The following is a 25,227-nucleotide window of genomic DNA, read 5'->3' on the forward strand; positions in this document are numbered from 1 at the left end:
ATAGTTTCCGATTCTATAACTACTTACGAATTAAAAATTAATTAAAACCTCAGTTTCCCACGGACCAAATTGTGAATCTAAACCATTCTCAAGTCCCCTTGAACACACACAACAAATTTCATCAAAATCAGTCCAGTCGTTTAGGAGGAGTTCAGTGACATACACACCCACACAAGAAATATATACAGGGTGAATTTTTCAAATAGGCCTTATACATGAGTCATATGTTATGTATAATCCTTAAGGATAAGTATGCCAATGTATGAAAAAATATGTATTTTCTTAAAATTGAGGCTTTTCCTTTAGTTTCTCATTTATCATTACTTCCCAGAATTTGATCCTTATAAGCAACACTATCAGATAGTGCAATAATATAGAGGGTGTATTTTTTTCCAAAATGAACTCGTTCGATTCCCGGCTAAGGTGAAATATATTTAAAAAACTAATGATGCAGTTTTAGTTTTTATCAAAATCGGCCTCGTAACTCCTTTCAGCATTTTTCGCTAATCCTATCGCTTTTCTTATGTCTGTTTTCCAATAAATAAATAACTAAAAAGTTATCAAGTATATAGCACAGGATAATCATGTGGTAATATCTCCGCGCTCATTGCGTGTATTACATTATTATTATACAATAATTATTGTAGTCATACATTCTTTATCCACTAGATGAAAAAGAAATTGCAAATTGGTGAAACAGAACAAGAGGGGAGTTGGGCAGTAGGTACACGCGAGCATTGGCCGGCGGCAATCTGGTAGACAGACGTGTATTCTGTAATGGAGAACGCACAACTCGTACCTACTCGTACGGGAAAAGCTTTTCAATCTGTTCGGATTAAATTTTGCGCGTATTTCATATTGGTTCTGCTCGAAATGCTTTTCGAGTTGATTAAATTGAACGTGATCCGAATACATTTTTTTATTATATTCGCACGTTGAACATAGATGCAGGGAAGTGCACTATCCCATTCAACACAAAATAGGATCAATTTTAAAAATCAAAATATCGAATATCGAAACAGTTTCTTGTAGTAAAATCCTTTGGTATATTTTGTAACTTGATGAGTAATTTTACGTTCGCTATTGTGATAATAATGTGAAATTACTTTTATACTATACACAAAATGGACGAATGAGTGTTTTGTAGGAAAAACTGGTTTAGTTTTTTTACGAAACATATACATAACATTTCTGAAGGTGGTTCGACTCCGGCACCACCACCGCCACACCTATTTCTACCTAATAACAGCAGTGTTAGGCGCCGTCTTGAAGAGTGTGGTAAGGGAGACAGAGTTTTTCGAGGCGTTCCAGCTTAGTCCACAGGAGTAGCGGCGCATCTGTGGCCGACCTCAGATTGGAATATCTAATCCTATCTAGGGTTGATTACAGATGTCCATGGGTGGCAGTAGCCACTTACCATCAAGTGGACTGCATGCTCGTCTGCTACTCCTATATTATATAAAAAAAAAACTTACCTAAACCAATTGTTATCTGTCAACTTAACCACCAACTCGACTTATATAGGTACGATATTGGATACTTACAAAAATTGATTCATCGATTTATCCCGTCATCCCACGTCATAAACTATACAGGAAAGTTTAAAAATATACTTAAAGGAGGTCTATTAAAGTCGTGAAAAAGTCGGTTTACAATAGGTTAATTAGGTACTAATAGTACCTACTGACCTGCCTTTATTTTTTGCAGTAAAATGGAGAACAATCGGGTTGACCCGTCTACAAAAATTCCGAACTTAAAAGTATGACATTTTAAATATTACAAAACTCTCCTAAACCATTTAAACAACTTCAAACGGATGAAGCGGTGTACCGAACATAACAAAAAACAAAAAAGTAATACGCGGCAAATTGAAAACAAACTTTCTTTTTGGAGTCTGAGTTAAACAAAATCTGGTTTAGCAATAGCCGTTCCGCGTAATACTCATACGCGGTGCGCCACACTAATGCTATAACTCGCGAAGGTTTACTTTACTATGGCGAAGGGGAAGCGCGCTACGCGCTACGTCTTGCATTAAAGCTACGCCTACGTACAAAAATGACCTAAGAGAAAAGTAAACGTTTATCGTGGATTATTTATATATGTGACGTTATGGATATATTTTGTCGAGATTTTTTTAACGTTCCTGTCTTGGAAAATGGTTTCAAAAATATATGGTAAAGATTTAAAATTCTCATTCAACTACATAACAAAATATATTCTAATAATAGCATATTTTACTTACTACTACACGAATAGGTACGTTAATATAGTTGCATTATGTCTATGTACATATTCTTACCTTGAGTTTCCTCTCAGATGATGTCTTCTTAAGCGGAGCGGGCTTATCGGTGGCGGCTGGGGACTGTGCGCCGCTCGGCGCCTTCTCGGTCTTGCCCTGCGACGGCTTGCGCAGCCCGAGCCAGCGCCTTCTACGTAGTTATAATTGGGATATTTAATCTTAAACATTTCGTTCATCTATAACGAGGCTAAAGGTAAACTATGGAGAAGTAAAGAAACTTTTTTAAGATATAAAATATGAATTTATATAACCTGCATACAAAAATTAAACGATTGAAATCACATTTAAAGACACATAATGCAAGCGGTGCTAATATCTTAAAGAATATATTTTGTCTTTCATTGGTTGGGTAGCAACTATATCAAGTTCACGTTAAGATACGCAATTTCATCCCTCAACATTACTATTCAATATTTATATTACAAGTTACAACCGTGCGCAGCGCCGGGGATTAACGCTCATGCAATTTATTATAGGATTATGCACCACTACAACAGGCGCCAATCATTATTATTGAATAATAACGTACGCATAATGACACGGTAACAATAAAAGTCGAACATAGAGTTCGAGATTAATTTTTCAACATTAGAATTACTTACTAAAAATTGGTTAGACAATCGTAAGATACATATTATAAATAGCTACGTGACTTACGTAATTTATTATACAATTGACAGGTACTCATCGGATTTTATTCCACTTGAGTATAATCATTTAACGTTTCCGCTGAAGCATTTCTATAAATAACGATTTAGGCATACTCAGACATTGCCCGAGCGAAGCTTGCCGACCACGAATGGCATACACTGACTATAGTTACATGAGTGTAATTAGATCCGTAAACCGCATCTGTGGGATTAGTTCGTCGTTCTTCACCACATTTACGTTTATCGCACACGCTCTTAGCAGATATGGACCGACTGTCGGCAGCCGTATATTACGTATGTTTCAATTCGTAAAAGTAAGTAGGTAGATACGATGCGCGGTCAATGCAACTTGACCGCGCGAAGTCGATTAATTCATGCCGACGATAGATAGAAGCAAGCTGCAAAAGTCAAGCTCATTGTCAGATAGTCCACAATTAGGTACGCTACGTCTTATTCAATTTAATAATAGACTCAACAGACTTGCGCTTGATACATAAATATGTAGAATGTAAATTCACGTTTTATTCACGAACTAATTTCACTTACGCAACAATTGTTTCCAATTAAATACTTCAAATCTTACTTTCAAAATGTTTACATTAAACAAATACATCTAGCACTACATAAGGGTTTATTTCCCCTATGTTAACGTTAAAATAACCTATAGAACAATACATCCATGTCATCGTTGTTGTAGATAGATACTATTAATGTATGAAACAAAAACTAATGTTTGCTTCACATGTTTATAAGTTTTCACAGAGTTGTAAAATAGTAAGTCATTGAATTTCGGAGTGCTTCCATACCTCATAACAAAATTCTAAAGACTACACAAAGCAAAACATCGAACTCCAGAAACTACATGCTCTATTTATAAACATACACTACAAGTTTATACAAATAACATTCGTATCTGCGGATATCCAGATGTCGAACATCAGGACGATAAAATTTAGTAAGATTATTATTATATTATAAAACATTAACTAACAATACTGTGCATATATTTAAAAACTTGTAAAAATAGTTGGCCAAATGCGAGTCAAACTCGCTCACGGAGGGTTCGGTACCACCAATATTTGTTTGTATTTGTTATCATAGCAGCCATAGACGCGAATGTGTTTTGAAAAATTTCAAAATAAATAGCCGAAAAATAGCGGTTTCTATTAACCATACTTATTTTGAAATTTTATTTTTATTTTTAGTACCTATTTGTTGTTTAACAGCCACCATTATATACATATTCTACGAAAATATCAAGTATATCTACTAAGTATAAACTACGGTTCTAGAGATAGAGCCCCATGACAGACGGACACTCAACGGGGGCTTAGCAATAGGAGCCCTAAAAAGCTATCATACCGAAATATTTTTAATCTGTATTCGATATTAAAGTACAAATTTTATTATTTGTTATCATTTAGCGTTGCTAGTAAATTATTTGCACTTTAAAAAAACAGATATTTGATCTGCTAAGAATATGAAACTGCCATAACACATAACTTTTGTGCTCGTAACAACCTTGTTTGAATATGTTACCGTCATAATATCATTGTGGTATGATATGGTATGGTATGAGTAAATATCCTTTTAATAAAATGGGAGTGTATGAGACGCAACGAGGGCGTTCTATTTGTTTTGCAAATGCGAAACGAGATTCGTTGTAGAGCTAACTTAACTATCGCCGTAAATTATTAATTGAATACTCATTTTGTATGACTTTATTTTAATACAAATGTCTGAATTGCTTAAACGTAGATTTAACTTTATCTACCTTGTATATGTTAGAGATAAATTAATTTTCTTACTCTTAAAATATCACAATATAATAACGATTTTATAAGTCGACATCGAACCCCTGGTCTCTTTTTCATAATAATTCAGTGTGTAAAATTTGTTCAAGTAAAGTTCGAAATAAACCGTAGCCATGCTCGTTAACATGAGTAACATACAAAATTAACATAGTTTTATCTCATTGAAGGCAAACAGGCGATCCACGGCCCAAGGACCCGCGACCGCATTGCAGGCGGCCGATAACAAAAACACGCTTGTCTGTACGTAGCACGCTCACGCCGCACGACGACCACCCGACACCGCTGTATGACATAATTATTCTTGAAACACGCGCCGAAAAATACAACGCTACACTCTTTCCAATTTTTTTACCAAAACCTATCATGGCTTTGATCTTTAAGCAAACATAATGTTTTGAGAAAGTATGGTCAAATTTTTAATATTAGTTACCTAATACAAATAATAAGAAATATGCTTTTAATAACATTATTCTCTGAAGAAGTTGGTTATATGTAATGCGATGGGTATAATATTATATGGTGCGATAAAGAAATTATTGATCACACAAATTTATAATAATTTACTTGTGAATCACGAATTAAAAACATTTTCAAACCCTAACCAATCAAAAGATTATTTAATTAACTAGTGTGTAGTTAATTTCTTACTAATAAATAATGAAGTACACAAACTTAACTGTGTAGAGCTTGTTTGTTGTTTAGAGCTGATAATAAATGATGACTTCGTACACAAATATAGCACGGTTGTACCGGATACAAGGGGTACTTATTCAATAGTTAATTGAAATAACAATAATCATAGACCAAACAATATTGTATAAATGTATTAACAACTGTATGTATGTGTATGTAGTATAAACTTCTGTTATAAAGCGGCGGTACTTGCAAATATACGGGATCCAAAATAGTAGGGTAGACAGTTAGAAACTTACTTCACATAAACCACTTGATTCCACATAGTTCAAATTGCGCACACACAATAACAGAACACATCACAGAAACACGCAATCACACAATCGTCTTCAAGGATCACTCATAAGCAACTGACAAGCAAACAATGTGTTGCACAAATATTGTTATCAACAACCGTCAACCGTCGAAGAAGCCGGTGATCGGGAAAGAAAAGGACAAGAAACACGCTTTATCGAAGAGATTATGCCGGTAAATTGTTATCTAACCGAAGGTAGTGAACAGGAAACGCGGCGTAAAACATTCGTTCTCCGATTCACCGCAGTGGCCGGCGGACGCCGCGGGCGACCGAGCCCTCGGTACGATTGCACATCAATTACCAACCTCGTACGGCTTGTCACCGGGCCGATCGCCAAATCCGAAATGCAACCGTTCACGTTTCCACTGACGCACTCGATAGTACGTCGGGGTGATGAGTGAACCGGGGACTTACTCGTTAAAACAAACGGAGTAATTAAGGAAACCTTCGCACTATCATTACTTTTCTTTAATAATATGCTGGAGCACAATGATACACATCGATAAATAGAATACACCGTACTCCCTTTGAATGATTGCTTGGATTTGAAAGCAAAAACTTAAAATTAACATTATATCAATTTTACGGTATTAACTAATTTGTGTTTACACAAGCAATAAAATTTAACTTACACAAATGTAAGTATATGCATGGTGACTATTTTGTGTATCCATATTTCGTTGCGCCCATAGTCTACTTAGAAGTCAATCTAAACATTACGTTGTTTCAGGAAATTCAAACCGTGTAAGCGACTCACACCCGTGTCTCGAGTGATATTGTTACATTGGCTACAATGGACTGCATTGGCACTTTTAAGACGATTGCGAAATAACTAGTTTCTCGAGGCCCATTAGTAGGTTGAGACGTCGTCACAACACCCCCAATGATACTTGTATATTTCGAAACACCCGTCACAAATCTTGCAAGCAATACAGAGTAGATACACTAAGTATAGAAAGCACATTACGTCACAATATGATAAATGTTGTTTTAAGCGATCAAGAATTATATTTATCACTTGTATTATTTTGGGAGCGCGACATTTATAGGTAAATAGAAGAACCTTATTATTTGACAACAACAGTCGGTGCGACGGGCCCGTGTACCGATAGTCCGTTCGTCGTATATATTCATAGCTGCGCGCACGCCGCAACCGAACCACAAATCGACTGAGCTCCCTATCGCCGAAAGAATTAGATAACATACCCGAAAGATAAATAATGACTAATGGGAAACGCCAACGAATCGTTTGCTACAGATAGAATGAGATAAGACTATTGTTTTTGAGAGAAAATCCTTGGATGCAGGTTTGCGTGTCTAGCTGCGCTTATATGAAACATTTGTTTTGCATGCACATTTGAAATACGAATTGCGCACTGCGTGTGAGTTTATCTATAGTTCATTTTGGCATCTTATAGTAACCACTTACCCACTAAACCCGCGACGTTGTTTTCCTGGGCTTGAGGCGCTTACGGCAGGATCCGACGAAGAATCTGTTAAAGAAAGATTAAATATAAGTTATATAGATAAAACTTCGAAATTATCAGAAATACAATAATCTATTCTAGCCTCTTAGTTAAGTCTCTTTACACAGTTATGTAACCATTGTAGATTAATGAAATCGAATGAAGATGATTGAAGTGGGATGTATTCGTAAACTACTGAAGTTTTGTTAATTAAAACATATTGCTGTGCGTGCTTCGGCGCAATGAGCGGTACTATTAACGACCAATGGCACACTAAATACCAAGACGACAGGACAAGGTGGATGACCAGGTCATGACCGAACGCATTCGCATGTGACTTAATTTAATGTTTGGCAGTTAGAATAATGCGAATATACTATTCTATGGGACACAGAAACAACGCACTTGACAAGCCGCGGTCGAAATATTTTTTTTAAATCAGTCTCTGTTAAAGTCACTAGTGTGTGCACTTGTATAGAAAGCAATGAGTTACATTTTTGTGCGGATTTATACTTGCGGTTAAACGCGCGCGTTATATCGTAGTGCGTACTAAGCCGGCTTCAAAACGATATTTAATTATGAAGTATGATTACGAAGAATGCTAAAAGGCGGGATGATTTTTGACAATTTCTCGTCGAATACCTTCTGCTCTATCAAGTAACTATAAATTCATTGTTTCTGTTTTGTTTACAAAACATGGATGGTTAATAATCGGTTAACAACATAGACAATATAATTTTACTTTTGCATATTTTGCTCGGAAACATCGATGTAGGAGAGCGCGATTGGTCTGCTTCGAAACCGAACCCAGTGACCGTCGCGCTGCGGTCAGCTTCGGTGTCACGCCTTAATCACTATAGTAACTTTAGCTTCCATATATATTTTGTGTTTATAAGTTATAATCAAAATAACCACATTGTAATAATAATAAAAAAAAAACATCATAATAAGTAATAAAAGAAAAGGTAAGTAAATATTTAATGTAAACTGTAAGTACTAGTAACCAGCAAAATAATTAACCATGGCTCTACCGTGTAGGAACTCTAGATGAGTTCGAGACAAAAAGTAGCCTGTATATCTTTAAGTAATTCAATTTCATTTTTCTATACAAAATTTTGTAATAACTATATGTGAATGTTTCCACTAATCTGATGACCGTTGTCGAAATAAGCACAGGTATCTATTAGAAGGAATAGAGCTACGTAGCAACACGAACACTAATACATGGTGGGTCGCGTCGTACTCGCTGAAATTAACAATGTGTCACTTCAAGCCATAGATCAGTAAAGATTACTCCTAACAAGAAAATGTAACAAGTTTTCACAATTGAAATTGTCATGGTCATCTATTTTCGTGTTCGACAAATATTGAAAAAATGTAGTTTTTAGAGCATTTACGAATGAAACGATATGTTTCTGCACTTTTTCTTCGATTTCGTGTGTTTTCGTGTTCAGTTAAGTGGTGCAAAAACTTACTAAAAACAAATTTACGCGGAACAATACCGATTGTTCCGCGTAAATTACACCATGACAGCATTAAATGGCTGACACATGTCAACCATTTAGTGCTGTAATTGAAGGAAGCCATTAAATGGCTTCCTTCAAATACAAGGCGGTGAGATATCTATACTCATCTATGCTTCAAGCAAAAAGTTTAAAATTTCTGTACAAAGTAATTTTGAATGTCAACAATCAGTCAACAATTTAGTCGAGCAGAAAAACGAATCCATCTTTAACCTATCAGGCATACCAAACTACAGTGCTTGGATTTCTAAAAGGGGTTAGAACCCTAGTTCTCACGCTTTGCACCTATGTGCGACCCTCTAAACTCTAATAAAACAAGTGTTATTTAAAGTCTATTAAAGATGCGTCGGTGTGCCTAAAGCACCGGTCTAATACTAAGGTCTTTCTTTCTTTCTTTCTTTCTAACGATTATTATCACATCAGATTCTATATTCCACTTATTTGTAACAAATTGACTTGAACGTGCGAAACCGGCTGGCGTCCGGCCCAATTGTTATTTTCTCACAACTTCACTCACAATATGGATTGTGGTGAATTCTTAAGAACAACATTGTGGTTGCATTGTCCCAATCGTTTCAAATGTGTATGATAAATAAATTGATTTGATATCAAGAATAATTACACTTACAATTGTAAGTACATTTTATGTTTTTTCGAAGAAGGTTTATGCTGCATATCATTGAAAAACTAGATACTACTTAAATAAACAGGTATACTCACTACACGAGTATTTATTTGACCGGATGTATAAATATAAGATACATACAAAATCTATCAACAACACAAAATTAGTATCGATGTTGTCGGCGTACGCACTATATTTACAGGTGTTCACTGTTCACTGCTACGCTTGGAGAATGCAGTTTCGATAATCTAGGATATATCCGGAACGGTAAGTAGTCATTGTGATCGTAAGTGGTGGAAACTTAAGAGATCTATGCAACATATTCCATGTGCGCATCGTAGGGATTACCGTATAATATAAAAATATTGAAACGAAGTAGTTCCTCGAATAAAATTATTTAAAGAACCGTAAAGCGAAGATCGAAGTTTTCTTATTACTATTTGTTTATTTATTTTCTGTTTTGGGCATCGTTCAAGCTTGTCTACGCTGCTATTTAATGAGTGAGCGAGTAATGAAAGATTTACAAATATGTTTTTCCATTCAGGTGACTGTAAATCGTCGCCGGGTACTACCTAGTCTACACATCGAATGTAATCGTTTTGACTTTCTACAGACTTAAACTTCTTTACAACTTAATTTTGGTGTATATATCTTACTACATTGTTTTAAAAGTTTGCTAGAAACAAACGGTGTATAATTACGTTTTTAACAATTACAAACCTAATTATACGCCGAACTTAATACCAAAGAAAATGAAAGAGAAAAAACTACATTCCATAGTCCCTAGGAGCATTCATATTATGCTTAAAAATGTTTTACTAAATAAAATTGAATGGACTCTGTCTCCTTGGGGCAGTGGGTTTTCCACTCCAGCTTTGTTAAAATCTCTCAAAATCGCTTTCGGAGCACCTAACTGATTGCAGGTATCATTAAATGAAATCTGTTATACATAGAATATATTTATATAGTGATGTCACTAATAGGTAGTCGATTAATAGGAATATGTATGAATTCTGGAGACGTTTAAATCCATGTAATTCGTTAATACATCCAACATTTGCAATGTAATAAAAATACATGAAATATTGATGGTCCAATAAAAATATCACTATTTTAAACATTGACATGTATGAGTAGGTGTACACGTGAACTTAATTCCGGCAGCTATTTAATTAACTCGGGCTCGTCTGATAGCAGGGCTTACGAGACAGCGTGTTGACAATTCAATAAACTACCAGGTATGTTAATCGTTCAATTTGTGCAATTAAGCTTATTAATTTAAGCATAAACTAATTAAAAATAATACATTTGTTATAACTTCTCCTACTGTCGAATTTAATGTTTATTCTTTTATATATTAGAGTCATTTTTACAGTTTTCGATGAAGTGGTATGACAACGTAAAAGTGTCTATAATAAAAATACATTTACTTGTTATAATATACTAAATAACTATGATCGTATACATGTATATCATTGTACATATATATATAGTTTTTTTCAGAATATTACTTTAATAATATACAGAAACACGAAAACATTTTAAGAGATTCGTAAGTCGGTGTAATCGAGCTCATTTCTTTCATTTTTTGATATGTTATATTTTGAAAGTTCAAAATAACAATAAAATATAACGGTGGTATCGGCGCGTTCAAAACATAGGTAACCCAGTGGCCGAGTGGCGCGATGTCACGGGGCTCCCGCTCCGGCGGCGTACAGATGCAAAGCTATATTTAAACAGTGGCGTCTACTTCGCTCATCCGTAGCAATGTTAAGGTTGAATTCCGGAACGTTTGCGTCACAACACCCATGCATGGACGAAACCTGGGTCGTACCTACCACAAGATGCGCTTGTCTTTGACCTACTTAAAATCACATTTCCTAAACATTACTTAGATAAAATAGTAATAAGATTTATATAAATGTTTCCAGAATAAACAACATCTTCGCTTGCCTCAGAAGAGATTGCAGACAAACGTGTCACTACTGGCTGGCAAACGCACAAAATGCATGATACTTTTATTATAGTAGGTAATTACTACCATTCATACAAGTTGTAAGATTATATTTTCATTGTTGTGTTAACAAGTACAATAACTTATACCATACAAGAGATGAAATCTAATGCCTTTCTATTTACCTATATGAAAAAAATGGGTTATTTATAGGTTACTTTTTTAACTAATCAAAATTAGTAGACTTATACCTAACGTTCAGCTCGCTGCTTTAGCAATCGTTATAATCTACTTTATGTAAAACACTTTCAAGCGTCATCCTTCCAGAACATTGAAACCGAATAACCATTTCGAAGTCTGCATTCTACGACAGCATTTGTATAGTAAGCTCATTAAAAAAATGCACGTCATATTCCAACAAGTAAAGACAACATTCAATCAGTTTTTGAGGTTTTTTTAGGATTAAGAGACACAAGCAAACCATAAAGCAATAACATCTTAAAAAAACTGATAAAAGAAAAAAAATGTTTTGGCTCCCAAAACCTAAAGTATAAAAATGAAAATATTTTGTTCGACGATACCAACATTGCATCGCCATTACGAAGGAAAGAGTATTCTAAACTTAAAATAATCATAACTTGCATCGTTGGAAACATTTGTGTTTCAAGTTACAGCATGAAAACGTTGTTATTACTGGTAATTCAGGTCGGGGTCATAAAACCGAGCAAAATAATTCGGTACTATACTTATCAGCAACACAACGTGAATGGGTTGATCAGTCCCCGGCGTCCTGTACGTTGCTGGCATGCGGCAGCACTGCCACATTTTAGAACATATCAAGCTTCCGTATCAATTATTTATTAATGCAGGAGAAGTCAGCTGCCAGCTACAAGTGTTCAGCGCGCGAATTTCGCGTCTAATATGGATTAATGCCAGAAAATGGCGTTGGGTAATGTTGTGATTGGTTCACCCAAGACAATATGTAAATGTACTCGCATATAGGTCCACCTCAAACACTTCAAGGGAAGTGCCGTAAACAACAACCGTTACTGTAACGTAGGCATCGGAACGGATTTTCGTCGCGTCCCTGTTCATGTTCAGACCCCTTCAGTGTGTTTACTATTGAGGTCGCTTAGCATTGTTGTTGATATCCATCAGTGAATTTGTCGGGATCCCTTTATAGTACAACATGTTCTCCATTCACGAAAACTACACACCCTGCCCACTGCAACACATCTTCCGTCACACCGGAGAACAGCTTCGTTCAAATCACGTCACACTCATTAACACGTCCGGTGACGGCGGCGGTGGACGAACTCTTTTAAACTATCGATTATCGGTCAGATATCACTTGACAATGATAATTCAGTGTTTATGACACGTCAAACATTTATAAAATAAATCTTGTGCACAAAATATACAAATCATTTTCGAAAAAGAACTTTGAAAAAGTTCAAGGTGTTCATTTCCCCCTGTTACCGTGAAATGTACATGTTATAGTCCAAGTCCCATACAATTTTGAAACATCTCCTTTAAGTTTAGATTTATCATACGAGGGTACGTTTTTAAGTTCGCGGAATGAGGGACAAGGAGCGAAAATAAAATGTCAAAATTATTTTTCTTTTTCTACATATTCTCCTGCAAGACGAATGCATTTTTCAGATCTTTGTATTAATAATAATAATAATAATTTTTTGTCCTTGTCGGAAAAATACGAGGAAATTGCGTCCTTTACTTCTTCGTCTGTAGAAAATTTCTTTCCACGAAGCTCTTTTTTCATTTTTGGAAGGAGATAATAATCGCTGGGAGCCAGGTCTGGACTATAGGGTGGGTGATTTAAAATATCTAAGCCCACCTTATGCAGGGCAGCCAGTGCAATACGGCTCTTGTGTACGGGCGCATTGTCGTGCAACAGCAGGACACCTCTGGATAATTTTCCTCGTCTTTTTTCTTTGATGGCTTCTTTTAACCGCTCCAAGATTGTTGCGTAATATTCTCCGGTTATAGAGACACCTTTATCTTTGTAATCTATTAACAAAATTCCTTCTGCATCCCAAAAGACTGTCGCCATGAGTTTGCCGATCGATTGTGACACCTTAAACTTTTTAGGAGGTGCTGTACCCTTTTTATGCCACTGCATGGAGTCTTGTTTAGACTCAGGTTCATAATGGTGAACCCAAGTTTCATCTCCAGTAACAATTCGATTCAGTACAATATCCTTATCTTCTCCACAGAGGTTCAAAAACGCACGGGAACATTCAACGCGCTGTTGTTTCTGAGGCAGCGTGAGCATTCTCGGCACCCACCGCGCGCTGACCTTAGTCATGCCAAGATGGTCATGCAGAATTTTAAAAATGGTTGTATCCGATACTCCAACCATTTCTGCAAGCTGTTTCTTCTTTAGCCGAGCATCTTCCAGTACTAATTTTTCGACTTCCGCTATCGTTTCCGGAATGGTCACCTCAACAGACCGTCCTGGTCGTGGGTCGTCTTCAAGTGAATCCCTGCCTTGCTTAAAAAGGTTGTTCCACTTGTAAACCATCGTCTTTCCAGGGCAAGAGTCCCCGTAAACCGATGACATCTCTTCCATTATGATTTGCACAGACTTTCCTTGCTTGGTAAGGAACTTTATAACGGCGCGATGCTCGATTTTCTCCACACTTCCAATTTTCTTCCGGATTGAGTTGTTTAATTGTCGATAGTTTTAAAACTAATGATGCAATTGTGATAAAACTTTATATTTATACTATTTATGAGTCACTTAACACGTGCCGCCCTTAACGAGCCCGCTATCCCCCCTCCAACGCTGCCATTCCGCGGACTTAAAAACGCACCCTCGTAGCATCATAACATAAAAAAATAAAGTTCATTTTATTTTTGATAAGGTCCATATTTCGAAAACAGTTTTTAATACTAAAAAGATTTTTTCATCTCTGCATTCATTTTCGAATTAATTGAAAAACTCCCAACATACACACATTGACATACTTAAAAGCAATAACCCGATTTTCGAATATTCAAATTTGACGTTGTTAGCATTTTACTTGAGACAGTTAAATTGTCGATACGAACGTAAACACTGAGCGTTTTATTAAACAAATAAACCGGACAAGTGCGAGTTAAACTCGCGTGGAGAGGTTTCCGTACAAGTTGAACACTGGAAATGTAAAAAAATGTTCTTCCATACGTAATATATAGGAGAATATGTTTACCAACTGAAAATGTATAATCATACATCAAAATTAGGAAAAGTGTTCACCCATCCGTTTAATAGATCAACTCTATTTGATATCGAATTTAGTATATTAAAAAATAGGCTTCATCTATTTTTTAACCATAACTGGACAGTAATTGGACAAGTAAAGTTTTTATTATTGGTCTCTGTTATATAGATTTCTTATAAATATTTTATATTATACAGGAATATGATTATTTATAATAAAATATTATTAATAAAAATGTAATAAATAAATAAACTATGAATTGAACCATTTTGTCATTTATATGTTACGAGTTACTGACAAAAGGTGTTTGTCTTTACTGGTTAATTAAGGCATTTACAAACGTAATAACAATTATTTTATGTAAGTACTGATGTTTTTCCGTAAATCGTTAGGTCTTAAATTATAAAATGAACCCTACCGCGCGCAGGGCGCTGCCGCGCCCTGCTCACTGAGTTGTATGATTTCTTTTATATTCTAACATAACCTAAGCAACCAAATGTAAAATTTCCAACCACAAAACTTTTAAATAATTCGGAAATCCATAAACAGGGGTTCGAGAAAATAAACATACTGTTAATTTATTTAATTCTATTGTTCTTCCGTTTACTTCATGCATAGTCACAACGTATGTTAGTCATTAAATTGGTAAGTTGGAGTGTTTTATTAATAATTTTATACCTGAACCATACAATGACCGGACAATCATAAAAAAAAAAAACTTCAAATATTCACTTCACCGGGCAACTTTTTTAGGTTTCTGTGCACAAAATTTGTTCTGTCCACCTATTACGGTTCCAAAGATAAAACGATAAATGCTATTATGATATCGAATACCCTCCTTAGTTATAGTGTGTAATCGTCACACACTAGTATAGAAGTTTAGAGACAGGTAGATACACAAAACAGTTTCACAATCGCTAATGTCACGAAAATAGCGTCACAAAAAATATCATGACACAGTTCTTAATAGATTAAAATTATATAAAAGATATAATAAAATGCGTGGCGCCAGCGCCGAGTGCGGTGCCCGCGCCCGCGCCCGCGAGCACGCGCACCGCGCACCGCGCCGCCACTCCGTGCTTTATGTCATTTAAAATCGCTACTGGCTTGCGCAAGCCCAGTGTATAACAACGCGAATTTAACGTTACAGCTTCTTAGCAAATATAATTAAGTCAATAACGAGCGCCGATTTATGAAAACGCGTCAAAACCCTTTGTCTTATACTCATAGTACAAAATAAGGATAAAACAAGAACTTTACTAAAGACAACAGTTGATATTACAGGTATAAGTATAATTTAGAAGAGAAATTATAGGTATTTATTACAATCATAATTTATATACAAACTAGCTGTGTCCTCAGTTTTAGACGCGTTGAACAAAATAACGTGACATACCAACATGTACCCGAAATTATATACCTCACAACCAATGCCATACAAAAACTATAGATATGTTACATGCACACTAAACAACACAAAAAATAGAACTATGACCAAATTATTTACCTACTTTAAATGTCAAAGATGATAAAAATATTTGTTATGATAAGAATGATGAATTAACTAAATGCTATAAAATAAGCATAGTAAAAAGACATCTAAATAATTAGTAATTCATGACTGACTATTTTGGCTATAATCACAAACACGTAAAAGACATGCCTGTCGCGAACTTTTATTTAGAACTATTTTAGATAAACAATTCGACCATACATTAATTTTGTGTAACTTTAACAGTTTAGCCAGCGTACGCCAAAAAAAGCTCTCGGAGGGCAAGAATTTTTCTATAATATAGCCGAACCATGCAATATGTTTATATATTTTTTGTATATGTTATTCTGATGTACAAACTATACTATTGTAAAATTTCATTCAAATCCATTTGGCAGTTTTTGCTACAAGAAGGAACAAACATCCATCCACCCTCACAAACTTTCGCCTTTATAATATTAATACTAATATCTCATATTTATCCTACTCAGTCGTATGACTAAGAAGAGCCTATTTAATCAGCAGTCGTACAAAAGGATATCCTTCAAAAGAATCGCCATAAAGTTTCGTAGAACGAGTTTCATGATTGCGACGCTGCATTTCAAAGATTTCTAATACGGTTCTGTGGATCTTACATACAAATAATAAATACGCGATTAATTTAAACTTGTGCACTTTGGAAAAGAAGGCTTTGACGTTCTCGCATGTTTATATTTGCCCACATTAAATAATATCTACACTCGTAGGTAACGTGCACCACTAAGTATATAAAAATAATTGAAACTTTTCATGTTATTTTACATATTTGTGATACAAAGTGAACTCTAGTATATCTTGTATGTTATTTAATGCAACCAGGCCCCTCTGATAAGAAGAACGGGTAAATAATCGTTTTCCATCAGTATTTTCAGGTTCTTCTCAAAAAAAAAAATTATAAGGCTCTTGTTCATCAGGAACACTAAGTCTTTAAATCGCTTTAAAATCTGCAGTGCTCCAAATAATATGTACACATATTATTTGATTTGATTTGATTATGGACAACGCAGTATCCATAGAGAAGAGGTTTTTTATTTAAAAAAATAATAATGATTACTGAAATGAGTGAAATCGGTTGGTCCTGGTGGTGAAGTCCTATAAAGTGAAATCTGTTGGTGTAACAGTGTTGACACTTTTACGCCCACCTATTACATTCCGGTGAATGGTAACATGAAGCAGTAGACTTTACTTCACTTTGAGAATATTATGATGGATTATATATTGGGTTGTTCGGAAAGTCATTAACGTTTTTTCCCGATAGAGGATTTCATTGTAATTTTTCACAGCTAACTTCACACTTAAGTCGCATTGTCGTTATATGTTTTTACAGCTGATATAGCAAGGCTTGTGTGTGAATAAGTTCAATTGATTTTATGCAATAGTTTTTGGTGGGTGCCCTTTTAAATATGGAGAGCAATAAGCAGCACTTTTGTCATATTTTACTTTTTTACTATAGAAAAGGTAAAAATACTGTTCAAGTCAGAAAAAAAAAACTAATGGGTATGGAGAAAATGTGTTATCAGTACGCCAGTAGCAGAACTGGTTTACAAAATTTAGATCCGGCAATTTTGAAGTTGAAGATGCACCACGTTCTGGTAGGCCGATTAAGGCTGATTAAGGCATTAGTTAATGCAAACCGGCCAATAACAATACGTGAGATCGGCCAGAGTTTAAATTTATGGAAATAAACCGTTTATGACCACTTGGAAGGCCTGGATTAAAACTTTAAGTTCGATATATGAGTCCCCCGATTTCTCACGATGAAAAATTTGCGTCGGCGCGTTGACATCTATGATCTGCTAAGGCCTGGATTTAAGCTTGAAGTTCGATATATGAGTCCCCCGATTTCTCGCGATGAAAAATTTACGTCGTCGCGTGCTATGATCTGCTCCCGAAACGTCACGAAAATGATCCATTTTTGAAGCGAATAAGTTACTCTACCACACCTACCATATTCTCCAGATCTGGCGCTTTCCAATTATTATTTTTTCCGATCACTGCAATATTTTTTGGACAGTAAAACCTTTACTTGAAATCAAGAGGTCAAAAATCACCTGCAACTGATTTTTGCAAGAATCGACCAAATAAATTAAGAACGTGGAATCACGCTCCTACCAGAAAGATGGCTTAAGGTGTTGGGCCAAAATGGCCAATATATAATTTTATAAAATATCTATTCATTATACGAAAATTGTCTTTCATTTTCACAAAAATAAACGAAATGACTTTCCGAACAACCCAATAAATGTATGTTTCCTCGTGATGCTTTCTTTCACAGCAAATTCTGATAATTAATTTCAAATAACACTCAATTAGGTAAAATGTAATCCCGCATGACCCCAAAAATGGGGACAGACTTACTTCAGATTTAAACCAGAAAAAATCCATATGTAACGTCAGATTTTCACATCAACTGGCATAAAATTACCTTAAGTAGGTAAACCTCATGACGCGTGTGCCAAGTACCTTTAACATGCGTCTGAAAACATCAGTCAAATGGTTAGAATTAATTCGGTCTTTATTACATTCTAGCGCGTAAGCCGTTGTATTTGCACTGCTGCACATGATAAATAGAGAATGCAAATATTTCGCACGCCGCGCCGCGGGTCGCATCCGTAGTTACGTTTCAATGAGCAACTGCATTAGTAGGTACGGTCCTTTATGAATGAACCTCTGTTTAGACAGTATGTTGAACTTGGTTGGTTCGTTGAGTTTGTACCTTTCATAGTGGAAATTCAGAGGAAAAACGCCTTGTGAAATAATATAGTCGTGGTTTGTGAAGTAATATATCGAACGTCTACTCCTAATTACATAATAAATAAACTAGTACAATATAAAAGAGACTCCGCATGCTCTGCAACAGGTTACATTTTTACGACACGCGTGAAAGATTGCAAACTCTATTCATTTATTCATACGTTGCGTCTCATCTATCATCATAGCTGCGGCGCCACCTACCACCTACCTCGAACACCGCCTCGAAGATCGTTAATCCTGATAATCTTAATAAGGATAATGGGACAAAATTATTAAGATCGTGTATTGTCATTGGATTTCATAATAGTTAAAACCAAATTAATCTATGTAACTATTATTATTTTGCAATATTTAATATATAACCCATACCTTTCATTATTTGCTTTTGAAAAAAAACCTCTTTGTTTTAGATTCTTCATATTAATACTATTATAATTTTGAATGTTGCATAAAAAGGTTTTATTTGGGGTTTAGAAACGCAATTAGATCACATACACTTACACATGATGCAATCCGTCGTTAACGGGTTTAAATTAAGTTTCGAGCTTTAGCTATTTGTGTAACAGAGTGTATATTGCGGCAAATAAGCACAACAGACAACAAAGTTGTTCAGGGACACTCACCATGGCGTTTGTCCATTGACACTATAATCACCATGAAACCGTTAACGCGATGCGAGCCGAGCCGTGGCGTGACTCGAGCGCGAGCCACGGGACCACTAGACGGACATTATTGTGCAAGACCCGTGCGAGTTCCTATTCAATTTCAAATATGGTAGCGGCCGCGCACGCACGTCCCATTGGTTACCACATACAAGATCGATCGCTAATCGAATTTATTGTCACCGACCGACACCGGATTCAATCCCAGTAGATATAATTTCAAATTATAAACTGGCAGCAACTGTTCTCTAAGGAGCTGAACTATTTACATTTCAACAGTTGTCAAGTAAAATTGACAGTCCAAGATGGTCATAGTACTTGGCCTAATAAGTACAGGTCTCTGTCCCTATAGCCAAACATGAAGCCTAATAAGGGCCTTTTTACTTTTTCGCTTCGTTATGTTCTTCCTTTAACGTTACGCGTGTGAATATGAAAAAAGGAAAATTCTATGTAGTTGTAAGCAACTGTCAGTGGTTACGATGGACTCCCACTTACCTCTCAGCCTGTTTTTGGATTGTCCAAAATATATATGTACAGTCTCTGGCCTACAACATAATGTGTAATTATAAAAGATGTCACATTCTAGAATTGTAATATAGCAGCATAAAAGAGGTGTAGCTTTTCGGGAACGAAGGAGATGGTTCACCAAAGGCAACAGATTTAGGGAGCAAAAATTGCGTTTTTGTATTATTACGTGTGTATCCTAAAGGAAGACCTTGACATTAGGGCCCCGGGAGGGACATTTCACAGACCATTTAGAGTTGAGTTTTTTTTGTTTATGATATTGTTCGATTTCTTTTTAACACGAGTAAAACCGCAGCGCACAGCTAGTTATTCATATATTTATGCAGTTGTGCAGGTCACATGTACGTTGTGAGATTTATACTATTACTTATCAATAGTCATATTTCTGTTAAAGAAGAATCAGTGGTGAAAACAACAGTATGTAATGATGTGATATCTTTTAGAGAGTCAATCAAATGAAATTGCCCAGGGTCCGAGTGGTGTGCGGCGGGTTCCGCGCATTGTGAGTCATGCATCTGTTTTGTGTTAATCGCATTTTCATATGCACGCCCGAGTAAATTATGTTAATACCCGTGCAAAGTAAAAGCCGAATATAAAGAAATAAAGAATGAAGTTACCTTCTTAATGCACGATATACTTATAGTTTTACTAAACAAGTGTACGATGAATTATTGTGATGAGTTATTTGTACGAAGAACTATTTATTATTATTTAGTTCAAGTCGTATCTGTTTAAAATTAAATTCAGCGCCAACTTATGTTATATGTATATTGTAATTAGATAACATCATAAGGTTTTTAATTATATTTTTCGTTTATAGAGGAGCAAATAAACCATATATTTTCATTGAAATTAGAATCCGTTTCAAATATACTTTAATCAAGAACCTTTAAAAATTGTTTGATAAACAATTGTTTGATAAACAATTTTTATGAAATTGTTTGATAAACAATTTTTATATGTACCTATTATACTCGTATGTAACCTCCAAAGTAGCCTTTGCCAAATTATTCGTCATAAAGTAGACATAACTTTTTATCCTTTTTTTACATTTAAATACTTGTATTTCCGACACTGAAATTGTTTTCGTCAAATGTTGTTTTCGTATCTATAGCTGTATATATATTGTATATATTCTGTTTAACTACTCTATTTCGTTACAATATTGATAAAAAACCTTTAATCCTATAAAATCTAGCATTATTGAGATATTTATTTAGATTATTATACAGACTATAACAAAGTTTGCCTTAAATGCATAGTGAAAACGCGTCAGTTGCAGGTTGCAGCTCCTTCACTAGCTGCAGTGTAATGTCGCGATAATAAAAAAAATGAGCCATAAATTGTAATGAGAATAAAAATGTCCACAAGAATGATATAATATGAACAAGTGTGTAGGTAGTCGATATCTACTTTAAATTTGTTGTGAATATCGAGAAAAGTGAAGCTGCAAAGTATTAAGAGGAAGTCTTCTGCTATTTGTTTATCCGCTGTCCAAAACCGCTCCATTTGGAAATGTGTGTGTACTGTGTACTAGTCTTGGATACTTTATACGAAAAGCTAACATTTAAAAATGAAAATCACAAACCATTTACAGTCTGGCTGTTGAGAGAATGCATTCCTGATAGGTTGTGTTCAAAAAAGCTGAAGCCTGAAGAAAACTATTAAGTAGGTATTATCATTTATTTGCCATAAAAACTAAAAATATGATTAGTAACTTTACTATTCTCTCAAATTACAATAAATAACATAATTTAGCACTTTTAATGCTAAATAATAGAAAAAAGTATTGAACGATTTATTTTTAAATCTATATTATGCTGTACAAGGTTATCTCTATTAAGGATTTTTCTACAACAGATTGGGTATTAATGAATATCCACGATATCAGTTATTATATATGGTAAGTATGTTATTTATTTCAAATATTTTAACGATTAATTAAATAAATAATAATAAATCATGAATAATAATCATGGAAAATTTTAATGATTTATCATAATTGTTGATAATATAATCTTTAAAATTTTGCTACAAATGTAGGTGAAAATGGTCAAAAAAGTTTCATTCAAAACCTATTTCAGAATATTTTTTTCTTATTTTATTGCTTATTGAATATAACGCTATAGTTATATTCAGAAGTTAGAAACTATACAAACAATCTGTATACATGTCCACATGACATACGCTGAAAGACTTTTGACCAATTGTCATAAGGACAACATTATTTCTACTAATTATTTTCTTATATATACCCACTTAATATATTTTCTTAAATAAAACACCGAAATCATATAAAATATTTTACGATTTATACCAATTTATTAGACTAGCATTAGGTGGGTACATGTTTCCACCACTCCACCACCGAAAACATAAATTCTGTCGATAGTATATCAGATAATAAATAGCCTATATCCATTACACTGAGACTAGGTAAAACGCATAAAATAGAATAAACCTACTTAATAAAATAAATTGATAATCGACATTAGAACAGTCGATTTGCACAAATATTATATAAAAGAAAGCAGGTACGACTTACCTGTGTCCCCATTCGCGCGCTTATTGTTAGCGGCCACATTGTTACTTTTTTTCTTCCCATTGTTGTTATTAAATCCAAAGAAAAGCATATAGGTACACAATTTATTAACCGAAGTCGCCAAAAAATTCCCGCCCTCACGAGAACAGCTCTCCTTAGGAAGGTCATCGCTTGGCGAAGCGGACGGCTCGGTACTATCGTACGGTACGATGGCGTCAGTATCAGTCACTGCCCCAAAAACTGAACTTCTGGCCATAACGAAAGCTATCGCCGGTTACCCGAAGGTGCGTCGACAGTTGCAGCGGAGTGCAGGGAGACGCGTGCTTTCGAACAGGAAGTCAGACGAACTGAGAGCACATCCGTCGGCGGTGTCGGGCCATTTCCGGGATGGGAGGCGTGCTCCGGTGCATGGGGGTGCGTGAGTGCAACACGGGGAGGAGGCGCGAGGATGCGCAAAAAGCGCCTTTAGCGGGCGGGCGCACGCGTTCCTACCGCCCGCCCGACTGATCGGAGCACGCCCATCGCGTCCGGCACCGCTCCCACCGCCGCCACCACCACCGGGCTCGGTGCTCGCAAACGAATCACACAAAACGTGAACAAGGCGCGTACGCACCGGCACCTTGCTACTCAACACTGGCTTCGCAACTACATAACAGACGCTCATGCCAAACTCTTTGCAATAACAAATCTATTACGACATGTGTTCTTGCCATTCATTAAACAACGTAAGGGATGCATCGCATATTAAAAGGGTGATAGTACCAACTTTAACATGGTTTAAGCAGGCACGGTGAAACAAACATATAGCATACATATAGGTTTTGATACTAATTTATTCATTTTTCTTAATAAATTGAAAAATTTTTGATGATGATGAAAAATAAATGATGTATTATATTATGTTAATATGTTACTTTAACCCAGAAAATACGTGAATACATCAAACAATAATTGAAAATAGACCATTAATCTATAAACAGGTTCAGGATCAGACCTTAATCTGAAGAATTGCCGTCTTCATAAGTACATTTTCAAGTCAACTAATTGAATAGGTAAATGGTACAAGATTTGTACTTAAAATTGTGACTGTTCCCCAGATAAAAATATGTTTTAAGAAAAAGAAATGTTAAAGAAAGAACTATCGCCTATCTATTTTTAGGGTTCCGTGCCCAAGGGTAAGAAGTTAAGAACGGAGCCCTATTACTAAGCCTCCACTCTCTGGCCGTCTATCAAAGAGCTGTATCTCCTGAACCGTAATAGATAGACATTTGAATTTTATACAGGGTATGTACAACAGTAGCCAGTACAACAACAAATAATATAAATAAAAACAACTTGAAAAATGAAGGGAGGGTCTCCATATAAGAAACCGTTATTTTTCAGCGTTATTCGTTTTTGTATTAAATGTAATAGTTACATAGTTCAAATTACACTGCATTTACTTCGATGGATGCTATAATAACAAATATTTAATAAAATGGGGAAAAATTAAAAAAAATTGTACGGAACCCTCTGTGTGCGATTTCGAATTGCACTTGGCCAATTATTTAAATTCTACAGGTAGGTACTCTCGTTCTCGTCTAGAATACGCACTGTGAGTACTGATCCTTAAATGGCGCTTGTCAATAGGCTATAGTACATTACATATTTTAAACAAACAAATAGAGATAACTGGGACAAGTTATAAGTACTTTTTTGGCTTACTAAACAAAAACAAAAAAAGAATACGTGTAGACGCGGCGGAAATGAAATTATTATAAAACAGAAAATAAAACAAAGTTATTTGTAGCTACGTATCGTGATAAAGATATCTTATAAATAGATTTTGATAAATATATTTGATAAATAGATTTTGAGGCGGTACAAAGTTTGCCGGGTCAGCTAGTAAACATATATTACGCCCAAACAAAATAGTTGAAATACGTTTGTTTGCCTTTTCTGCATAACTTGCAACAATTACTTTATGGTGTAGATGTTGTAAAAGTCTAATCTCATCGTTTTCCCAAACGCGCCAAAAGAAGATATTTCTGCATGGTAGTTTACCACTTTGATTACTGACATACAAAAAACATAGTAGATATCTACACAAAGAAGTCAATTCACTGTGTGTAAGGTAGGTAAGGTACACAGTCATTTGGCAATGTTTGAATTTTCGCACACGCACTTCATGCTGCATAATTATTATAAAAATAAAAAGTTTTGGATATCTCATTTGAATTATTTGCCACTAGTAAGTTTTTAGTTAAACGTGTTGCTATTGAAAGTTAACACGTATAAATTCCGTTTAAAAAATAGTTTGAAAACGGATTAACTTATTAATTATTAGCGTTATTGACCTATTATGGTACATAGTTGGTATCGTAACGGGCGAACGTCATAGCTATACATTACAGGCGTATAAAACGAATTCAATTGCTTTAATAGGACATGGGAAATGAATTTGAACGCAAATATAAGTGGCATGAGGGGAGAGGGACCGCCGCGCCGGTCACTCCGCGGCTAAGAGGAAACCCGCCTGACCTCCCGCAGGGGAACAAAACATCATACAGCATATTATATATGTACTTACATCATACTGTATCAATATTCGAAAGTAGGTCTCTCGCGTAATTTATTTTTCATTTTAGAGACTTACAGTTTCATACCAGTACCTACCAGTACAGTTTGTGA

General features: G+C 35.3%; 1 protein-coding gene across 7 annotated transcripts in view; it reads right to left on the minus strand.

The window, feature by feature from the left end:
• Window positions 1-25,227, minus strand: part of trio (trio Rho guanine nucleotide exchange factor) — a 125,569-nt gene that overhangs the window by 27,597 nt on the left and 72,745 nt on the right. For all 7 annotated transcript variants that reach the window (XR_012102496.1, XM_073075185.1, XM_073075184.1 and 4 more), the window contains 2 exons: window positions 7,181-7,244; window positions 2,300-2,429 (listed from right to left, as the gene is read on the minus strand). Coding sequence is in view for 6 of the 7 variants with exons in the window: in XM_073075185.1 (XP_072931286.1) it covers window positions 2,300-2,429; window positions 7,181-7,244 (194 nt within the window). In the remaining variant the exon portion in view is untranslated. The remainder of the gene's footprint in view (window positions 1-2,299; window positions 2,430-7,180; window positions 7,245-25,227) is intronic.

The sequence above is a fragment of the Epargyreus clarus genome, unplaced genomic scaffold, assembly GCF_041222505.1.
Source record: "Epargyreus clarus isolate Ecla_fem2 unplaced genomic scaffold, WU_Ecla_fem_2.2 ptg000007l, whole genome shotgun sequence".
Taxonomy (NCBI): domain Eukaryota; kingdom Metazoa; phylum Arthropoda; class Insecta; order Lepidoptera; family Hesperiidae; genus Epargyreus; species Epargyreus clarus.